This window comes from Chlorocebus sabaeus, chromosome 9 (genome assembly GCF_047675955.1).
Source record: "Chlorocebus sabaeus isolate Y175 chromosome 9, mChlSab1.0.hap1, whole genome shotgun sequence".
Taxonomy (NCBI): domain Eukaryota; kingdom Metazoa; phylum Chordata; class Mammalia; order Primates; family Cercopithecidae; genus Chlorocebus; species Chlorocebus sabaeus.
The window spans coordinates 52,033,328-52,053,803 of NC_132912.1; the positions used below are offsets into that span (position 1 = coordinate 52,033,328).

At 43.8% G+C, this 20,476-nt stretch overlaps 1 protein-coding gene across 1 annotated transcript in view; it reads left to right on the top strand.

Annotated features, from left to right (window-relative positions):
- Positions 1–20,476, top strand: part of FRMPD2 (FERM and PDZ domain containing 2) — a 95,136-nt gene that overhangs the window by 12,849 nt on the left and 61,811 nt on the right. Inside the window, exons 7-11 of the mRNA XM_073018994.1 lie at positions 974–1,106; positions 2,797–2,868; positions 7,050–7,224; positions 16,032–16,179; positions 16,846–16,984. Coding sequence (XP_072875095.1) covers positions 974–1,106; positions 2,797–2,868; positions 7,050–7,224; positions 16,032–16,179; positions 16,846–16,984 — 667 coding nt within the window. The remainder of the gene's footprint in view (positions 1–973; positions 1,107–2,796; positions 2,869–7,049; positions 7,225–16,031; positions 16,180–16,845; positions 16,985–20,476) is intronic.

The following is a 20,476-nucleotide window of genomic DNA, read 5'->3' on the forward strand; positions in this document are numbered from 1 at the left end:
AGCAGGTCAGCCTAGGATTGTTCTCGTGACAATGGCAGAACTGAGAGAGAGGAACTGAGAGAGAGAGAGAGAGAGAGAGAGAGAGAGAGAGAGAGAGAGAGAGAGAGAGAAGAGAGGAGAGAGGAGGGTGAGGTGCATAAAGCCTTCAGAACTGGCCTTCCATCATTTCCACATCATTCTGTTGGCCAAGTCAAGCCTAAAGGCCAGCCCCATTTCAAGGAGTAGGAAATAGACTCCTTCTCTTGATGGCAGGAGGATGCAAAGTCAGATTGCAAAGGGTGCAGATCAGGGAGAAGAATTGTGGACATTTTTGCACTTGTCTAACTTAGGATGCTTGAATCAGATCAAAACCTAGATGGGCTCATGTCTTCCTGGACCTGGAACCTTATTCATTTTGAAGTTCGGGTGATTTATTTATTCACATATTGACTGTTGAGGGCTGTAACGGTGTCTTGTCATAGTTGATGTCAAATCCACAGTTGGCGCCCTGATTGGATATTGTAGAGTTTATCTTGCAATTATTTTTTCCTGCCATTTAAAACTTTATTTTCCCAATGAAAACAGTTTTTATCCCCTGATTCCTTAAACAATATATTTTATTGTCAAAATATTTTGAGCAATATATCAAATTCTAAAGAAGCCAGAACCACTGCAATCCCATGACCTGCTGGGTGGTTGCTCTAGACCTGTGGTCCTGGCACCACAAACAGAGAGGCAGAGCCATGGGGTGGAGAAGTTGACTGTGCCTTGCACCTCCAACCCCACCACACCCCAGTGGCTGTGCAGCCTAGCTTTTCCAGGCCTCAGCTTCCGCCACTTGAAAAGTGGATGTAACTCCCCCATAGGTGGGGGAGAAGGTGACATGCATCAGTGGGTGCACCCTGCCCAGCTGAGCCCCTGTGTGGGTGGTCTTTCATGCAATGGAAGCCCTTGTCTTTGCTAAGTGCTTCACCTCTTCTCAACCCCTTTCCAGCGCTCTTTCAGGAGCAGATCCCCAGGACCAGCAGGAGGGCCGGAGGCTCAGCTCTGGATCTGTGTACTCGGCAGCAGATAGCTCATGGCCAACAACTCCTTCTCAAAAGGGTTTTCTGCAAAGAAGGAGCAAGGTAAGCAAAAGAAGGCTGAAGGGCACTCCTCAAGGAGGCTTGAGCAGGGAGCTGTGGGTGGCTGGCACAGTGGCTGAAAATGGGCCAGGTCTTCTAGGGCACAACTTCCCTGGGTTGAGGTTTATAGGATTGGACCAACATAAACCTGAAATTTGCAAGTTAGGGCATAGGCATTCACTATGTGGTCTTGCTGGGGCAGGTTCTGTGGGGGACATTGTGTAGGATGTAGGGTTGAAGACATTGGGTCCCACCCTAGAGGAAGTTTGCAGCCACCCTGCGCAGGGTAGTGGCAGAGCGTGCTATGTGATTCGAGAGCTGACAAGGCAGAATGTGTTTGGAAGGGGCCTTCTGCACAGGTGAAAGGCAGGAGCACAGATCCAGGGCCGCAGGGAGGGCTTCTTTAGGGAGGAGAGAGTCATTCTTCCCGCTGGGTAAACCTAAGCTGACTCCCAGCTGAGTCCTGCTGGCCCTCCCAGCCTCAGCTAGGGAACGCTGTGAAACATCTACCAGGTGCCAGGCACTATTCTAGGCTCCCACCTATGCTGTGAATGAAACAAAGTCCTTTTCATGTGGAGATTACATTCTAGAAGGAGGAGGCAAAAACAGACAAATGCATAAATATAAAAGAATGCCAGGTAGTGATTTGTGATAAAAACAAAAACAGAAACAAAAAAAACAATGAAGAAAGGAAGAGGATAATAGGGTTAGAGGAAATGTGCCTCTCTGTCTGTCAAAGTTAGTTAAAGCCCCTCGACTGAGCTGAGCTCCAAACAGCCTCAGGATGTCCCTCTTCCTGTTTGGCCTATGGTTCCCATACCCCGGCCCGGCCCCCACTGTCCTCCTAGGCCCTTCTCTGGCCTCCACGAACTTGGTGGAGGGTGTGAAGAGGGCTTCTGAGAGGCCTTGTCCACCTCCTTTGGCTTTTCTTCCTGATCACTGACTAAATATACTTCTGTTGGGAACTCTTGTTGGACACAAGTCACTTCTGGGCTGGAATTTTGGCCTCTTGGGACAAGAGTCCTGCTAGGTACCCTTGAGGGCACTATAGAAGCCCCACCCAACCCTATCACTTGCTGGTTATATGACTCAGATGAACTTCTTAAGCATTTTTTTTTTTCAAAGGTGAGGAGCCTCAATTTCCTCACCTGTAAAATGGGTTGAGAATATACCCCCCACAGGGGGATAGCTGGGTCTAGCTAGTGATGGTATTGCAGTATTTTGTGGGTCAAGTGTAATACAAGTACACTGAGAACAAGAGCTGCCCACTAAGCTATTGATTCAACATCTAGAGCTAGAAAACGTTTCAGCTCATCTAAATCTAAAAGTGTTTTTGTTTTTTAAAAATATTTTTATTGCATTTATATTTATATTATACATTTTATACTTTTTATACATACAAAAGATGGAGTTCTGTGTGAATTATGAAACTTATAATTCACCCCGAACACCCCTGTACCCAACTTAAGAGCCAGAATGTTGCTGATACCCTATACTCACCTGTAAGACTTCTGCTCCAAGATGTACCGTTTAGCTAGGGCCTCAGCCCAGGTCAGCCCCATTTTGGCCTGTTTCCTGCTGGCTCTGGGGAATGTGTGCTGGTGGGGGTTGTAGAGGTGCATCATGGGGGAAGCCCAGACCTAAAGCCTGGAATCTGTCGTCTTCTCTACCATATGTGACTGTTTTCCTCCAGTTTTCCAGGCCAGAGTTCATCCTGTTGGCTGGAGAGGCCCCGACGACACTACATCTGCCGGGATCGGTTGTGGTAACTACTGGGCTAGACTGGGCAGGGATGGAGGGTGGTGAGGGAAGTGGGCAGTTGCGGGAGGCCACTTGTGTCTGAATGGGGTCTCACGTGGGGACACCCCAGTGACATTCAGTTTCCCCCCGACCCCTGCCAGAAGCATCACTACCTCCCACTGCTGCTGTTTTCCCTTTGGCCTGTTAAAGGGACCCCATGTGACTTCCAGCTGAGTCCTGCTGGCCCTCCCAGCCTCAGCTAGGGAACGCTGTGAAACATCTACCAGGTGCCAGGCACTATTCTAGGCCCCCACCTATGCTGTGAATGAAACAAAGTCCTTTTCGTGTGGAGATTACATTCTAGAAGGAAGAGGCAAAGACAGTCAAATGCATAAATATAAAAGAATGCCAGGTAGTGATTTGTGATAAAAACAAAAACAAAAAAAACAATGAAGAAAGGAAGAGGGTGGAGCATGGCAGGTGGTAGGAGGGAGAGTATGCTCTTTTAGATGGGGAAGTGGCTCTGGGGAAGCATCTTGTGAACAAAGACTGGGTGAAGACAAAGAGTGAGCCATGTAGGCTTTTTAGGAAGGGCAAATACTGTGTGGGCTGTCAGTTTCCTACCCCAGAGCCTGAGCATGTCCCCTGCAGAGCCCCATGTGTGGCTGGTCTCACCCTGAGCTCCCCAGGAGGTATCTGTCCATGTTCAGGTCCATATCTCTGTTGTCCAGGGCCCAGTTGGGGCCGGGAGCTTTTCAGTCAATGTTGAGTATTTGAATGTGAGCCTTTCCCATCTCCCCAACCTCCAGGGCTGGAAGCGCACACATTGTCAATTTGGCTTTCTGGGCCTCTGTTCAGGGCCTCCTGGAGGCAGGGCTAGAGTGGGGCGTGGCTAGACGCTCTCTCCTCCCAGGCTCCTGCATCACCTACCACTTGTCCTTCCTGCACTGAAGAGCACCAATGAGCCCACCTCTGGCTCACTCCAGCAAAATCCCATTGAATCCCAGCTTCCATATACTCCCCTGTCAAGGGAATGTCTGTTTCAGTGCACTGACATCATTCCCTCTACACCTGAGTCCTGAAAGTGTTGAAACAAACTGGTCAGTACAAGTGGGATGCCTGCCTAACCCGGGCCTCCAATTGCTATGCAATGACCAACTGCATCAATTCATGTAGCACACGCTGACTGGGCACCCACTGTGTGCCTTGTCCCTCTGCACTGACACAAAAAGTATGAAGTGGGATGATAACTTTTACACCCCAAGTATGCAAGATTGAGTTACCCAAAGCATGAAAATGCTAAACTTAAGGAGACTGGTGTGTGAGGGGCTGGGGGTGTCAGGGTGGCTCACTCTGGAGGTCTACAACTTTCTGAAGACACTTCCTGTATGGGGCTTGCAAGTCAGAGGGCCATGGCCTCCTCAGGCCAGTCCCACCTCTGCCCATCCTCTTCAAATCACCAGCCCTCAGCTGAGGGGAAGAAAGGGAAATTCACCCAGGAACCCCTTCCTGACATCCCTGTGGTCACATGGTTTATGTGACTGGAGACTCCTCTACCCACCAGGTAGATGGGCCAGACCTGCTGTGATGGGGGCCAGCTTCCCCTTCTCTGCAGGGACGCTTGTGCAGTGCTTAGGTACCAAGATTCCAGGTGATGGGAACGGTGCTATTGTCCCAGTTCTGTCCGGGGCGAGCATCTTGACCTACACACCAGGTCTAGGAGCCTAGTTATAATCCTCAGAGGGGATCTTGAACCCTAGCCTCTAGAAAGATGCCAGAAAGGCATGAAGGTGACCGAGGGCTCCCTCAATAAAAGACTTTTTGGACCTCTGTCCCTAACCTGGGAAAGGGGAGGCCCCATTCCCAGGGTTTCCTATGTCACTCGGTCTGTTTGTCTGACTTGGACTGGAGCATTTGCCCCTGTTGCTTTAGCCCCCCCTTTCCTGTCCCCATGGTCCTCAGTCAGTGTAGCTCTCTATGTCTCCCTCTAAGTGGAGTTCTTCGTACACACACCCTTTCCTTCTGCTTCCCTATGGGTGTTGGGAACAAAACAGATTCCCCTCACAGCATGACTGTCCCATGGGAAACACTGGCAAATAGGCTCACTGAAACGTGAAGAGGCAGCATCCTGTGTTCAAAAGCAGCCACCAGAGGAGCTGAAATATAAAACATTTTCTTTTTTCTCCATGTGTACTTTCTCTGTCTCAGCATGTCATGGTGTTTTTATTTTTTATTTGCTGTTTAATGTCACATTCTCTTGGGCATAGGGATATTCACGAGGTGGACAGAGACCCTTGCAGGTACCTGGGACCCTGCCCTGTGACTTTGTCACACCAGTTGCTGGATCCATGCACCATGCCCCACGCAGGGTGAAAAAGCCCAAGCTCCCTACCCATGACTCTGCTGCCCCTGTCCAGACAATCAGTGGTCCTCCAAGGGGTTACACCCTTTGTATGGAGATACATTTGGTACCTGGCTTGGGGGCTGGGTGGGTGAGAGGCTTCTCCCTGCTGAATCGCCCATGGAAAGAGCTTTGATGCTGGTGGGGACAGCCACTGTCATGGTTGCTCTGACACGCCTTGGGTGCATGTGCCTACTTGGGACCTTTCCTCCACCAGCCCCTGAGGAGGGCATCACTAGGGGGCAGTGAGAGCCATGGCTGCCCTCAGTGGAGGGCAGCAGAGGTCACTGTGCGGGGAAGACGAAGGGGCAGGGGAGGCTGGGCCAGGCCTGGGGATTCAGAGAGCAGAGGAGTTGGCAGCCAGAACCCTCCAAGGAGGAGGGGAGGCAGGACTGCTGAAAGTCGAAGCTTTGTATACACGCTCATTGTCCCGGGGACTTCACTTAGAAAACACACATTCCAAGACACAGCTATTAAGAGTGCCCAGAGGGCAGCTTCAGAGCACTGGACTCAAGCAGGAGCCCATCACTGGCGGGCATACGATTCATCACTGAGGGCCTGGGCAGCCCTCTCAGGAGGCAGCTGGGATTTCTGCAAGGGAAAGAAGCGGGTCAGATCTGCCTCCCAGCCTTCCTGGCCCTCGCAGAATCAACTTGGGAAGCTTTACAAGATATTGATTTCCCAGGTCTTGTGCCAGACTGACAGAACCATCTTGGGGGTGGTCCCCTCACCTCTCAGGTGACTCAGGTGTGCAGCAAGTGTGGGAACCGAGGTGGCGTGGAGTGTGCCTGTGTGATCAGCCCTGCCCAGCAACTTGTGGGAAACCCCCTCCCACAGGGTCTTCAGATCTGTTCTGGCCCTTGGAGTGCGTAGGCTGCCCCTGGGTGCCAGGAGGGTCAGGGTGTGACTGCAAGCATGGTCTCGATGGCACTAAGGCCACATATGCTAGTGTCTCTCCATGACTGTCTTCTAAAGAGAACTTCCCGGGGGAGGTCCAGACTGGGATTTGGGACATGGGGATACTAAGGAAGAGCCACAGACAAGGGCTTCAGAGCCTGACCAGACAGACCCATAGGAGTTTGCTACGTGGGGAGGGAATGGAAGAGCCCTGGGGGCAGTGGGTATTATATGTGCAAAGACACAGGCAGAATGGCCCAGGCGGCTGCCTGGTGATGAACTGTCCAGGAGGCTGAGCCGAGGCGACAGTGGTCTGGGTGGGGCTTTGGTGGGAGATGAAGAGGCAGAAGGCAGACTCTGGAGGCTCTTTGGCTCTGCTGACCCATTTCTAGAGTCTAGGTCATCCCCTTGCTCCAGCTCTGTCTCTTCATTGGATCTACACCCACCCAATTCTCTCTGAAGTTTAGAATGAATTAACCTGTGCTCTGCTGGAGCCTGGGGAGACAATGTCAGATCGACAGAATGATCCAGGGCCATACGATTCATTGATGAGGACCCTGGGTGACCTTCTTAGGAAGCAGAACCCAAGGGGCAGCTGGGATTTCTGCAGGGGAAAGACATCAGTCAGACGGGCCTCCCAGCTTTCCTGGCCCCTGCTGAGCCTGGCAGAAGGCTCAGATTTGAGTTCAATTCCTGCCTTACAAACTTTGCAAACCCTGGGCAAGACTCTTACCATTTCTGAGCCTCAGTTTCTCATCTGCTGCATAGGAATTGTAAATATACTCATCTCTTAGAGTTGTTTGTCAATTAAGTGAAACAATGTGTGTAAAGTGCTTAGTACAGTAACCACACACTAAAGGCGTAATGACTTATAATTATAGTATAATTGATACTATTGTTGTTTTCAGACCAAAAAAGGGAAATCCTATTTGGCTCTCAGGGACCTCTGTGTGGTCCTGCTGAACGGGCAGCGCCTGGAGGTAAAATGTGATGTCGAGTCAACAGTGGGAGCTGTCTTCAATGCCGTAACGTCCTTTGCCAAGCTTGAGGAACTCACCTACTTTGGCTTGGCATATATGAAAGGTAAGCATCTCTTGGGCAACTCCCAGCTGGCCTGGTGCCTCCAGTAACTTGGGTGTCTGGGTACCTGAGCTCTGTTTCTTCTGGGAAAACTGTTTGAGACTTGGGTGCCTCCCTTTGTATACCTAGACATTAGCCAGCATGATGAGGGCTTCAAGTATTTACGGATAAAGCATCAAGCAAGTGCAGAAGATTGTCAGGAAATAATGAGTGTAAGATGTGGGTTTCTGTGGCTTGCTGGATCTGGTTGATTGATCTCAGGGCACTGAAGTTAGACAAACAAGCAAATGTTAAAAGCATTTCTATCTAATGATGCAGGACTAATGGGGACTCAGTACCCTGACCCTAGGAGCCTAATTAAGATTCCATTCTAAACATCCAAGAAAAAGGGTTTCTATACCCTCTTCCCTCTCTGACGTTCCATTAGAGACTCTTTATTTCTACTGTCAACCTAAAATAACAGTGGAGAGAGACAGGCTCTCCAAAGAATGAGTTTATTTGGGAATTAGCAGAAAATTGCAATCTAGGATCCACATGCTGTAGTGAACTATAGATGCATCTAAGGAGGTTGGGCAAGGGCAAGCCTTTATAGACAAAAGAGAGAAGTACATGCGAGTTGTTTCGAAACTAGAAGATGATCGGTTCCGAGGGCTTATTGCAGGAGTTGACATCAGTTCATTAGTGAAAACAGTGTCAGGCAAGTGTTCTTGTGTGAGTGGCGAGCTGTGCTTGTGTGGCCTAGCTGTCCTTGTGCTGCTGTCTGTCGTCGTGTGACTCATGTAGCAAGCTATGGTTTGGAAAAAAATTTCTATGGTATTTTTCATTATAGGTATAGAGCATGAGTGACCCCCCTCATGGCCTCCCAGCTCCATTTTAGTAGGGTTAAATATAAGTGACTTATTTTGGTATTGATAATGTTTACATTTCTCCAATCAAGTTATTGTTCTGAAAGCATCACTACTGGATCATCCTGTGGTTAGGTTTTGATTATTCCTCGGTGCTGGGATGGACCTTTCCTGGTCGTTCTAGTCTCATATTGAAGGGAAATGACCAGCAAGTAGGAGTTGGTGTCAAAACCTCTTTCAGCTTCATTTAAGCAACATGGAGGTTTGGAAGGAGTGGCTCTGAGGCTGTGTCTTTCTGGAGTTCATTGTTCTGTTTTCTAGGTGTTGGTGGTCATTTTGAAGTACTAGACCAGCACTGGGCATTTTGGTGAACTCTCTGTGTAGCTCGCACATCAGGCGGGAGACTTGTTCCTAGAATTTTACATCGAGTTGTCCAGTTTCAGTTTATAGGGCTTTAGGAACAGAGAAGTTCTTGTTCTTAGTTCTCCAGATACTGGAGGAAACAAGAAGAATTCAAGGTCCAGTTCAGTCTACAGGTAGATTAGAAACACACAAAAGCAATGAACAGGACTACAGTCAGATAACAGGTGTAATACAGTTTTCACCTTCCTTCAGAAGCATAATTTCTTATCTACAGTTACCCCCATTTTTACTAAAGATAATCACAATAAGACAAAATTGTTTGCTAAGTAAGTTTAGTCTCATCAAGTTTGGCCTGAGTATTTACGTAAGTGTATCAAGAATAGTGATTGACCACGCAGGCTCCTTTGAAGCTTGTTCTGCTAGAACTTTTGATAAGAATCTCAGCCTGGACTTTTAAAAGTCTCACAAGGCTAGGAGGCCAAATCAAGACAAACCTCAGTTTGGCTGAGGTAACTTTATGTGCATTTTCAAATATGACATCCAAGTCAAAGCCTTAGTAATATAACCAATTTTAAATATTGTATCCTGTTATAAAGAGAGCATATTTTTATTGAACTTATATAAATAACTATATTATCATAAAAATAAGAATACTTATGGTTAGTTTTAGAATTCTGGTTGGATTAGGTATGGAGAAAAAGCAAATATTTTAATTTTGTTCACAGGAGTGCACTTTATTATATTGTTGTAAACTATAGATAACGTACAAGGAAAAAGTTTCCTTAAATCTAGAAAACAAAACATTTAAAGAACCAGTGAAATTTCAAGTAAAAATTATAGAAACCCATTATTCTTTTTCATCCATTCATTCAGCCTCATGTAATTAATTCTTGTTCTGCTTGATCTTGGTTAGCAGTTTCACAAACTCAGTTTCTTTAGTGTCCTGGACATTTTTCCTTAGTCCAATGGTTTTATCTTGAAGTTATCAGAAACCTGTAACTTGTCAGAATTCTTTCCATCCTTTCTGTGAACCTCCTTGAAGAAAAAGCAATTTTTGGACTGTAGCTGATTGCAAGTGTGTTTAGAAAAGTATCAACACCATAATATTCCATGGATGACAAGGACTTAGAATAGTCATGGTTACAAATCTGAGGAGATTTTATTATAACCAGCAATTGACAGAGAAATTTGGTTATTTCTATGGCATATATCATTTTAACATAATAACCAAATATTGTACTAAGCCATACGGGAGTTCTAGCAATTTTGTACAATTTTAGGAACATTTATATCAAAACTATATTTGTAAATATAACTTAAAGTTTTCTTACCACTTGTTATTGGACAATGTTTCCCATGCATTTTAAAATATTGAATAAACCCAATTAGTTTAATATCTCTTTTACAAGGTGAGGGACATATCCTTTGTTGCTTTCAAGGGTCCAGCTGGAAAACCCAAAGTAAATTCAAGGTCAAAAAGACTCAATTTAGAATTTGATTTTGGGAAGGTGTCAAAGCTGTCAAAAGGTTAAAAACTCTTGATCAAAATAGAATCACAGGTCACTGTGAAATAATTGCCATTCATATAACCAAAGTGATAATTAAAAGGCTTCAAAGGGCAAATACATAGTGGTCAAAACTTAGCTCTTTTAATATTGAGAAGACTCACTTTTTTAAGTAATCAAAGACCTAATAAAACACAGCAGAGAGCACAAGAAACTATTTTGATAAAACACAAAATCTTTGTTTTCTAGGCCAATTACTAAAAAGTTAAGGAAAAACATCTTATATTAATATTAACAGCAGAGGCTAAGACTGCAATATAACTTTATTTTATTAACAGAGAAGACAAAATAATAGTTTTTCACAAGTATGCTTTTGATATTAAGGCTCAAGTTTTACAAAAACATAAATAAAGAATTTTCTTCTAATTTTAATTACCTTGATCACACAAAAATTTTTCATAATATTCATCTTCCATAAACCTTTTGCAATTTTCTCAAACTATTTATAATGTTCTTATTCAGTTTTATTAATATCACTTTTTTCTCTATTCGTTTTGAAGCAATCCTTAACTAACCTCCAACTAGAGAAAATTACTTTTTTAAAAAACAACAAATAAAAATACATTCTCATATCTTCCTTATAACTTTTCTCACCTAAATATATCTTACTTTTTTGTACACTTTGTATACAGAATTACGCATAGTAATTGAAATTTAAAAACTCTTGGTAACTTTAATTTCTAATGAAAACCAGAAAACTAGAAAGTAAGCAATCATAAACTGCCTTTTACAAATTTGTGAAAACATTATTGTATAACACCTAGAAATATATGCTCCCTCATAGCACATTTTTTCAGTGTAGCATACAGCATTTTAATTAACAGACCCAAATATCTTTTTTTCCTCTGCAGTGAGCAGACAAAAGTTTATAAGCTTAAACTTATGTTCAACAACTAATGTTTCAGCATTATATCTTTGGAAATGGTCTATTACATGAATATTCATCATTTCATTTAACTTACTATAACTTTAAGGTTTTAAGTAACCAAAAAGATTTTGTAAAGCATTTTAGGTAGATGTATCTTATAAAACATAATCATTGTTGTAAAGCTTACTTATATTCTATTTCATTTACATTTACATTTATCAATTCAGTTGGTTTTAACAATTATGTTTGAATTGTTTATGAAAACTCCATTAGACATTAAACAAATGTAGTCATTATCTTAAGTTATTTTTATTGTTTAGTAAATCAGGCAAGTATTAAAAAATACCACAGAAACAAAGGACCTAAAAGTTAAAACATATGGCTTTTTTTAACTCTCTTTTCTCATTGTCACATTTGTCACACATCAAGCAATTTATTTTTACTGTGTGTTTCATTCTTAGGTTGCGTTTATAATTTTATCATCTTAAACATACTTATGCTTTTGCCCAATAAATCCAGATAGAAGAAGTAATATGTCTGTATTATGTTTAATGTTGACAAGTCTCCACACATGCCTGTTTTAATTGAACCAAAAAACTTAAACTAGCTTCTGTGTTTACCAAAAATTATACCAGATCACCTGAACTCGAAAAACATTTAGGTTAGTTCTGTTTTTCTGAGAAAATAGTTAATTTATAAAAGTGTGTGTTTTCTTCCATCAAGCCAGATCTCACATGTCCCAATAGGACAGTTGTCAGGATGAGAACTGTCTAAAAAATACTTTTAAATATAAAAGTCCAAATATCCAAAGGTATAACCACTTCAGTTGTGACTCAAAGCCAGTAGCCTTTTATGGCTTAACCATGGATGCAAGAGGCTTCCACAAAAAGAGTGTGAAAACTGCAGTAACCCCATCGAGATCCAACATTTCTCCCAAAGATATAAAACAAAGGCCCTCCTTGTTAACAAGGTAGTGGAGGTTGAAACAATTGAGACAAATTCCCCTGGGAGCTGGCACTCTGGGACAAGGAGACGCTTCGTGTTTCAGACTCCCAGTCAGCTGGCTGGCCATCTGATGCAAACCTGACAGTCTCCCCATGGCCCGGCTGGTGGAGACCAGAGAAGATATCCTCACTGGCTACGGAGCTCTTGAGACATAAAACAAGATGAAAGGAGAGTCTTATTGTAACTTTTATCCTTGTGGTAAATCACACAGAAGACAGAGATTAAGGAAAAAAAAAAGAGCTATTTCTGTTAGAACCTAGAACCAAATTCACAAAAGTCACAATTCAGAGAACATTCTTACAAATGTTTTTCTCCTGCCAATTCAAATTTAGAAAAGAAGGGACAAGAAAAAATTTTTACCTTCTTCTCTTAGCCAGGCACTACCCATAGATATTTGGGAAAGCTGGCTTTGGAAAGAATCCCCACGTTTTGCAGACTTTTGCCAGAGACTCTCGGCATCTCATCCATAGCCTGGAGTGAGTGGCGTGTCCAGCCTGTTAGGGTGCCATCCTCATTGCCAGAAACTGTAAGGATGGAAAATTACCACTTCTATCCTTTATCCTCACAGGCTCCAGCTGTGTCTGAGAAGTAAACTAACATAAGAAAGATCAACAGGAGAAAAGCATAATAAATGTTTTATGTGGTATGGGAGCCCCCATAAGAAGATGAAGACTCCAACAAATTAGTTACTGGGTTGGACAAAGAACAGTTAATTGTGAAAATGGGACTAAATTATGAGAAGGCTTAAAAGATCAGAGTTATTCCAACAAGGTCTGTGTGGTATTTTGTCTAAACTTCTTGTCCTTGAAGATAAGGGTGTTGCCTTTCCTTCCAGGAGAGGGAGGATGACTATCACATGGGAATTTCATCTTCGTTAAGAAATAACACAAAGGTCAAAGTGGCCAATTTGCACCTGCTCTTAAAAGTGCACTTAAAAGTGTCTTTAACTTAAATAGCTGATAGGCCCAAATGGCAGAGTATAACTTCGTTATTCTACCCATCTAGAACTTTCCTAGAAGATTCACATATTAAAAGATGACTTGGTGGTCATTAAGAGAAGAATTGGGTTAGTAGTTGAGCAGTTTGGAAAAAAGGAGTTCAGCTAGAGGAAGACAAAGAGGAGGAGGAATTGTAGATGGGGAGGGAAGGTTCTGGAGAGAAATGAGTCTCAGCTAGCTTTGAGATATTTGCATTAAGGCATTTTTGAGTCCTGAATGCATTTTGAAGCCTCAAGATGCCAATTGAAATATGTGCCCCATGCAAACTGACCTTATAGCTGCAGACTTCTCATTTTAATTCTAAGGAAGAAACAAGCTTGGGCAGTTCAAATGATCTCCATCTGGCCACTGGAGTTCTAAATTATCTTTGGTATAATTTGCCCGTAAGCTTAAAAATTCATGGGGTGAATTATGTTTGAAAAGTCTATGTGATGCCAATTTAAATTCTGTGCACAAACAACCGACTCACCAGAAAGGATGCTAAATCCCCTACAAACGTGAAACCAAAAGAATACTCAGAAGAAGGACCATGTCCTTCACACCTATAAAACCAGATCTCAGATCAATTCAAAGCTCAGCCAAAATGAGGGTGCTCGAATCCAAGACAGAACTTAGCACCAGCAGAAGGATGATTCCTGGAAGCAGAGAGCACAATGGACTCCAGTGCGCACTGCACGTGGTTCTGCGGTCACTAATATGGAAAAAGGCTTGTTCTTTTTGGATCCCACATCTCTGACACCAGGTTTTGCCAACCTAAAATAACAGCAAAGAGAGACAGGCTTTCCAAAGAAAGAGTTTATTCAGGAATTAGCAGGAGATCGCAATCCGGGATATGCATGTTGTAGAGGACTACAGGTGCATTCCAGGAGGCTAGGGGAAGGGGAAGCTTTTAAAGACAAAAGAGAGAAGTACATGTGAGTTGTTTTGAAACAAAAAGATGATTGATCCCAGGGGCTTATTGCAGGAGTTGACATCAGTTCATCGGTGAAGACAAAGTGTCAGGCAAGTGTTCTTGTGTGAATGGCTAGATGTCCTCGTGCAGCTGGCTGTCCTTGTGCTGCTGGCTATCCTTGTGTGACTCATGTAGCAAGCGGCAGTATGGAGAACATTTCCTGTGGTGTTTTTCGGTATAGGCATACGCATGAGTGCCCTTCCCTCATGGCCTTTTGGCTGCACTTTATTAGGGTTAGACATAAGTGACCTCATTTTGGTATTGATAACTTTCACACCATTACTGTAAATATCATGTTGCCACAGCTGGATCTCTTTAACCGCTGTGTGGAGGCTGAGCTGGCATCACACTGGCCTTCTGGCAAAATCCTCTCTCTCCCCGCCCAGCTGGCTTAGGTGTCATATCTCAGTGTTCCTCTATTTCCCTATTTGCAGTAGGAGAAGCTCACGAACTTGTATGATTTTTCTTTGTACCAAGCAGGGCTGGTGACAGCATGTTCTTATCCCCATAGTTCTCAGACCTTATAAAGATCTCTCTCCCAAATAAGAACAACTGTTATATGCTTTGATGTGATCAACTGATATTTGCTTGACCTTCCGTAAAGTGTGAATACAGGTGTCTTTAAGAATTGTATTGTTACTGATCTATAACATGCAATCTAATCCAGTGTGCTTGCATTGTGAGTGCACCTGCACTCACAAATCCACTTATATCCTGCCTGCCTACTCCCAATCAGGTGGCCATCCTGAGCCCCTCCCATGTGGACGATTCTACACCTGCCTAGCTAGGGTCATCTTGGGGAAATCACTCAAAAGTGTCTACCTCTAGGGTTTGGATATAGACCAACTTGGGAGGGTTCACCAACCAGCCTTTGGTGGGGAACTGCCTATCTCTTGGGGAGAATTCATCCTAAGGGAAGGATGAGTCCAGTGTGGGGCATCAGATTCAGCAGCAAGGGCAGAGGCAGGCGGCAGAGGTGATGGAGGTCTGAGTGCAGTGTGGTGACTGCTATTTAAACCCTGGACACCCCCTCCCCACCCCAGCATGCGTATGCATTGGGAGAAGAGGTTGGTCACCAGTTTAAAAGTTCTGCCTTCCAAAACTGGCAGGACTTCTGTGCCCAGGCAAGCTGCTAGAGAATGCTTTGGGCTGAAAGGGTGGACCACTGAGAAGGAGGAGCCACTTTGAGTGTGTGGTAGAACAGGACAGGGGCAGACCTGCAGCAGTCCCCAGGAGTGGCCGGTGGCACTGGAGGGGTTGAGTTTTGCTGTGAAGAGAGCAGAGGGGTGAGGGAAGGGCCTTCAGCGGCTGAGGCTGATTGAGCCTCCCTCCCAGAGGTACTGGAGGACACACTTGCCAGGATTTGAAGTCCCGAGCTTGGGTTGGTGGAATTTTCAATCTGGAGCCACTTGGGTCAAAGGGCAAATTGACTCCACTTACACCATGTCTTACGCAGCTCAGGCCGCTCTAACAAAATACCACAGAGGGGGTGGCTCGAAAATAGACACTCCTTTCTCACAGGTCTGGAGGTTGGAAAGTCCGAGAACACAGTTCCAGCTGATTTGGTTCCTGGTGGGGTCCTCTTTCTGGCTTTCAGAGGCCTCCTTTTCACAGTGTCCTCACATGGCTGAGAGAGGAAGCTCTGGTGTCTTCCTCCTCTTATAAGGACGCTGATCTCATCATGGGGGCCCCACCCTCATGATCTCATCTAAACATAGTTACCTTCTAAAGACCCCATCTCCTAATGCCATCAGATTGGGTGTTAGGGCTTCAACATATGGATTTTGGGAGGACACACGTATTTGGACCATAGGATTCCATGGCTGGGGAGGAGCGGGGTGGTCCAGCTGAGGTGGAGGGTTCTGGCACATTGCACAAACTTAGTGAAACTCCTTTTGTTGGTTTTCCATTTTATACCCGTGAGATGATAGCTGAAGGCAGATATTAAGCAACAGCTTGTAAGATAAGATAACTAGTGCTATTTTCTCCTCTCAGTGCTGAGTTTTCCTTACTCAATCCTCTCCTCTTTGTCTGCTCCTTCTTAAGACCTCACAACCCCAACAAAGATTCCTCGGTACCAGGTACGCAAAGACTTACCTCCCACTCCTGCACTCACCCTGCGTGACCCTCTGGGTAGGGCTTAGGGCTGTGAGTCTAAGGAATGGTGCATTCCCTACTGCTTCTCCCTCCACACATGCTCTATTTCCATTTCAGGCAAAGAGTTCTTTTTCCTGGACAGTGAAACCAGATTGTGCAAAATAGCTCCTGAAGGCTGGAGAGAGCAACCTCAGAAGACCTCCACGAATACCTTCACACTCTTCCTGAGGATAAAGTTCTTTGTCAGCCACTATGGGATGCTCCAGTGAGTGCTGCAAATGTGTTCATTTGTTCCTTAAGGGATTTATGTATGTCCAGGCTGATGGAGAAGTAATGGATCGACAAATGCTTTGCAAACTGTAAATTACATACAAATAACAATAGCTATTGTGGTTGGTTTTCTGTTGATTGGATTCTGATCAAGATAGAACAAAGGGGAAAAATCAGGTTTTTTTTTCGTGCAGGCCCTGGTCAAAATGAGAATATGCCCTTTTGTCTCAGACATACTCCACTCAAGGTCAAAATTCTCTGTCTGTGACCCCAAAATGCCCCCTCACCCCCAACACACAACTCAGCAGCCCAGTCATGAGGGTTAGAGGACAGAGACATGGGTTTGTGGTTTGATCACTGCTTCTTTATTTCTTCGTTTATTAGAAACACTACCGAACTGATTATTAGCTTCCTCACTCAAACCAGAGCAAGAAACACCTCTGTAAGTTTGTGTGAAGTGAGTGATCCTGAACTAGGGGCAGGAGACATGGCGTAAATGGAGGAGAGCACACTTGTCTTGCTGGCATTGCCTCTGAATTCTATTGAGTTGCATCTCATCTTCCCTACTTTCCCAACTTCCCACAGTGAGAAAACCCACTGGTGCTAATGTTCTCCCTTTCCCTTAGCAACCCAACCTTCTTTATTGCTACTTCTTTCCCAGGCACAGTCTGACAAGGCACCAGTTTTACCTGCAGCTTCGGAAAGATATCCTGGAGGAGAGGCTCTACTGCAATGAAGAGATGCTGCTGCAGCTGGGGGTCCTTGCCTTGCAGGCTGAGTTTGGCAATTACCCTAAGGAGGTAGGGGTGAACACCTGGGGCCTTTGTGTGACATCACTGGAAAAACAGTTACAGGATGAGGGCATGTGTTAGTAATGTGGAGATTCTGCTTTGAATATTGTTACCATCTACCAGTTACATTGGAGTAAACTACAGTTATCCATCCATCCATCCATCCATCCATCCATCCATCCATCCATCCATCAGTCCACCTATTCACTGATTCATCCATCCACTCATCTGCCTATTTACCTGTCTATCCATCCATCCATCCATCCATCCATCCATCCGTCCATCCATCCATCCATCCACCTATTCATTGATTCATCCATTCAGTCATCTACCTATTTACCTGTCCATCCATCCATCCGTCCATCGGTCCATCCGTCATCTATCCATCCATCCATCCATCCATCCATCCATCCATCCACCCACCCACCCATCAATCCACCTATTCATTGATTCATCCATCCACTCATCTACCTATTTACCTGTCTGTCCGTCCATCCATCCGTCCATCCATCCATCCATCCATCCATCCATCCATCCACCCACCCACCCACCCACCCATCAATCCACCTATTCATTGATTCATCCATCCACTCATCTACCTATTTACCTGTCTGTCCGTCCATCCATCCATCCATCCATCCATCCATCCATCCACCCACCCACCCATCCACCCATCCATCCACCCATACATCTACCTATCCATCCATCTACCCACCCAGCCACCCACAAACCCATCCACCTATTCATCCAGAAAGCATTCATTGAGCACTATTTGCTAGACTATGCTAATATGGTTCTAGTCTAATAGGTACCTCCTAAAGACAGTAATTTACTAGTTTATTGAATTCCTACCATAATCACCATAATCAATAGTAATAGCCAAACTTAATTTTCAAAATTTATTTTTATTTATTTATTTATTTTATTTCAATAGGCTTTTGGAGAACAGGTGGTGTTTGGTTACATAAATAAGTTTTTTAGTGGTGATTACTGAAATTTTGGTGCATTCATCACCCAAGCAGTGTACACTGCACCCAACATGTAGTCTTTTATCCCTCATCCTCCCAACCCTTTCCCCAAGTCCCCAAAGTCCATTGTATCATTCTTATGTTTTCTCATTCTCATAGCTTAGCTCCCACTTGTGAGTGAGAACATACGATGTTTGGTTTCCATTCCTGAGTTACTTCACTTAGAATAATGGTCTCTAATTCCACCTACGTTGCTGTGAATGCCATTATTCCATTCATTTTTATGGAATGAGATGATAAAGAAATTGTGATATATGATATATATATATAATATATATATATCATTGATGGGGCATTTGGGCTGGTTCCATATTTTTGCAATTGGGAACTGTGCTGCTATAAACATGCGTGTGCAAGTGTCTTTTATGTATAATGACTTCTTTTCCTCTGGGTAGATACTCAGTAGTGGGATTGATGGTTCAAATGGTAGTTCTACTTTTAGTTCTTTAAGGAATCTCCACACTGCTTTCCATAGTGGTTGTACTAGCTTACATTCCCAACAGCAGTGTAGAAGTGTTCCCTTTTAACCACATCCATGCCATTATCTATCATTTTTTGATTTTTTGATTATGGCCATTCTTGCAGGAGTGAGGTGGTATCACATTGTGGTTTTGATTTGCATTTCCTTGATCATTAGTGATGTGGAGCATTTTTTCATATGTTTGTTGACCATTTGTATATCTTGTTTTTTTTATTATTATACTTTAAGTTTTAGGGTACATGTGCACAATATGCAGGTTTGTTACATATGTATACATGTGCCATGTTAGTGTGCTGCACCCATTAACTCATCATTTACATTAGGTATATCTCCTAAAGCTATCCCTCCCCCGTACCCCCACCCTAGGACAGGCCCTGGTGTGTGATGTTCCCCTTCCTGTGTCCAAGTGTTCTCATTGTTCAATTCCAACCTGTGAGTGAGAACATGCGGTATTTGGTTTTTTGTCCTTGCGATAGTTTGCTGAGAATGATGGTTTTCAGCCTCATCCATGTCCCTACAATGGACATGAACTCATACTTTTTTATGGCTGCATAGTATTCCATGGTGTATGTGTGCCACATTTTCTTAATCAAGTCTATCATTGATGGACATTTGGGTTGGTTCCAAGTCTTTCCTATTGTGAATAGTGCTGCAATAAGCATACATGTGCATGTGTCTTTACAGCAGCATAATTTATAATCCTTTGGGTATATACCCAGCAATGGGATGGTTGGGTCAAATGGTATTTCTAGTTCTGGATCCTTGAGGAATCACCACACTGTCTTCCACAATGGTTGAACTAGTTCATAGTCCCACTAACAGTGTAAAAGTGTTCCTATTTCTCCACATTCTCTCCAGCACCTGTCGTTTCCTGACTTTTTAATGATCACCATTCTAACTGGTGTGAGATGGTATCTCATTGTGGTTTTGATTTGCGTTTCTCTGATGGCGAGTGATGATGAGCATTTTTTCATGTGTCTGTTGGCTACATAAATGTCTTCTTTTGAGAAGTGTCTGTTCATATCCTTCACCCACTTTTTGATGGGGTTGTTTGTTTTTTTCTTGTAAATTTGTTTGAGTTCTTTGTAGGTTCTGGATATTAGCCCTTTGTCAGATGAGTAGATTGCAAAAATTTTCTCCCATTCTGTAGGTTGCCTGTTCACTCTGATGGTAGTTTCTTTTGCTGTGCAGAAGCTCTTTAGTTTAATTAGCTCCCATTTGTCAATTTTGGCTTTCGTTGCCATTACTTTTGGTGTTTTAGACATGAAGTCGTTGCCCATGCCTATGTCCTGAATGGTATTGCCTAGGTTTTCTTCTAAGGTTTTTATGGTTTTAGGTCTAACATGTAAGTCTTTAATCCATCTTAAATTAATTTTTGTATAAGGTGTAAGGAAGGTGTAAGGAAGTTTCAGCTTTCTACATATGGCTAGCCAGTTTTCCCAGCACTATTTATTAAATAGGGAATCCTTTCCCCATTTCTTGTTTTTGTCAGATTTGTCAAAGATCATATGGTTGTAGATGTGTGGTATTATTTCTGAGGGCCCTGTTCTGTTCCATTGGTCTATATCTCTGTTTTGGTACCAGTACCATGCTGCTTTGGTTACTGTAGCCTTGCAGCATAGTTTGAGGTCAGGTAGTGTGATACCTCCAGCTTTGTTCTTTTGGCTTAGGATTGACTTGGCAATGCAGGCTCTTTTGTGGTTCCATATGAACTTTAAAGTAGTTTTTTCCAATTCTGTGAAGAAAGCCATTGGTAGCTTGATGGGCATGACATTGAATCTATAAATTACCTTGGGCAATATGGCCATTTTCATGATATTGATTCTTCCTATCCATGAGCGTGGAATGTTCTTCCATTTGTTTGTGTCCTCTTTTATTTCGTTGAGCAGTGGTTTGTAATTCTCCTTGAAGAGGTCCTTCACATCCCTTGTAAGTTGGATTCCTAACTATTTTATTGTCTTTGAAGCAATTGTGAATGGGAGTTCACTCATG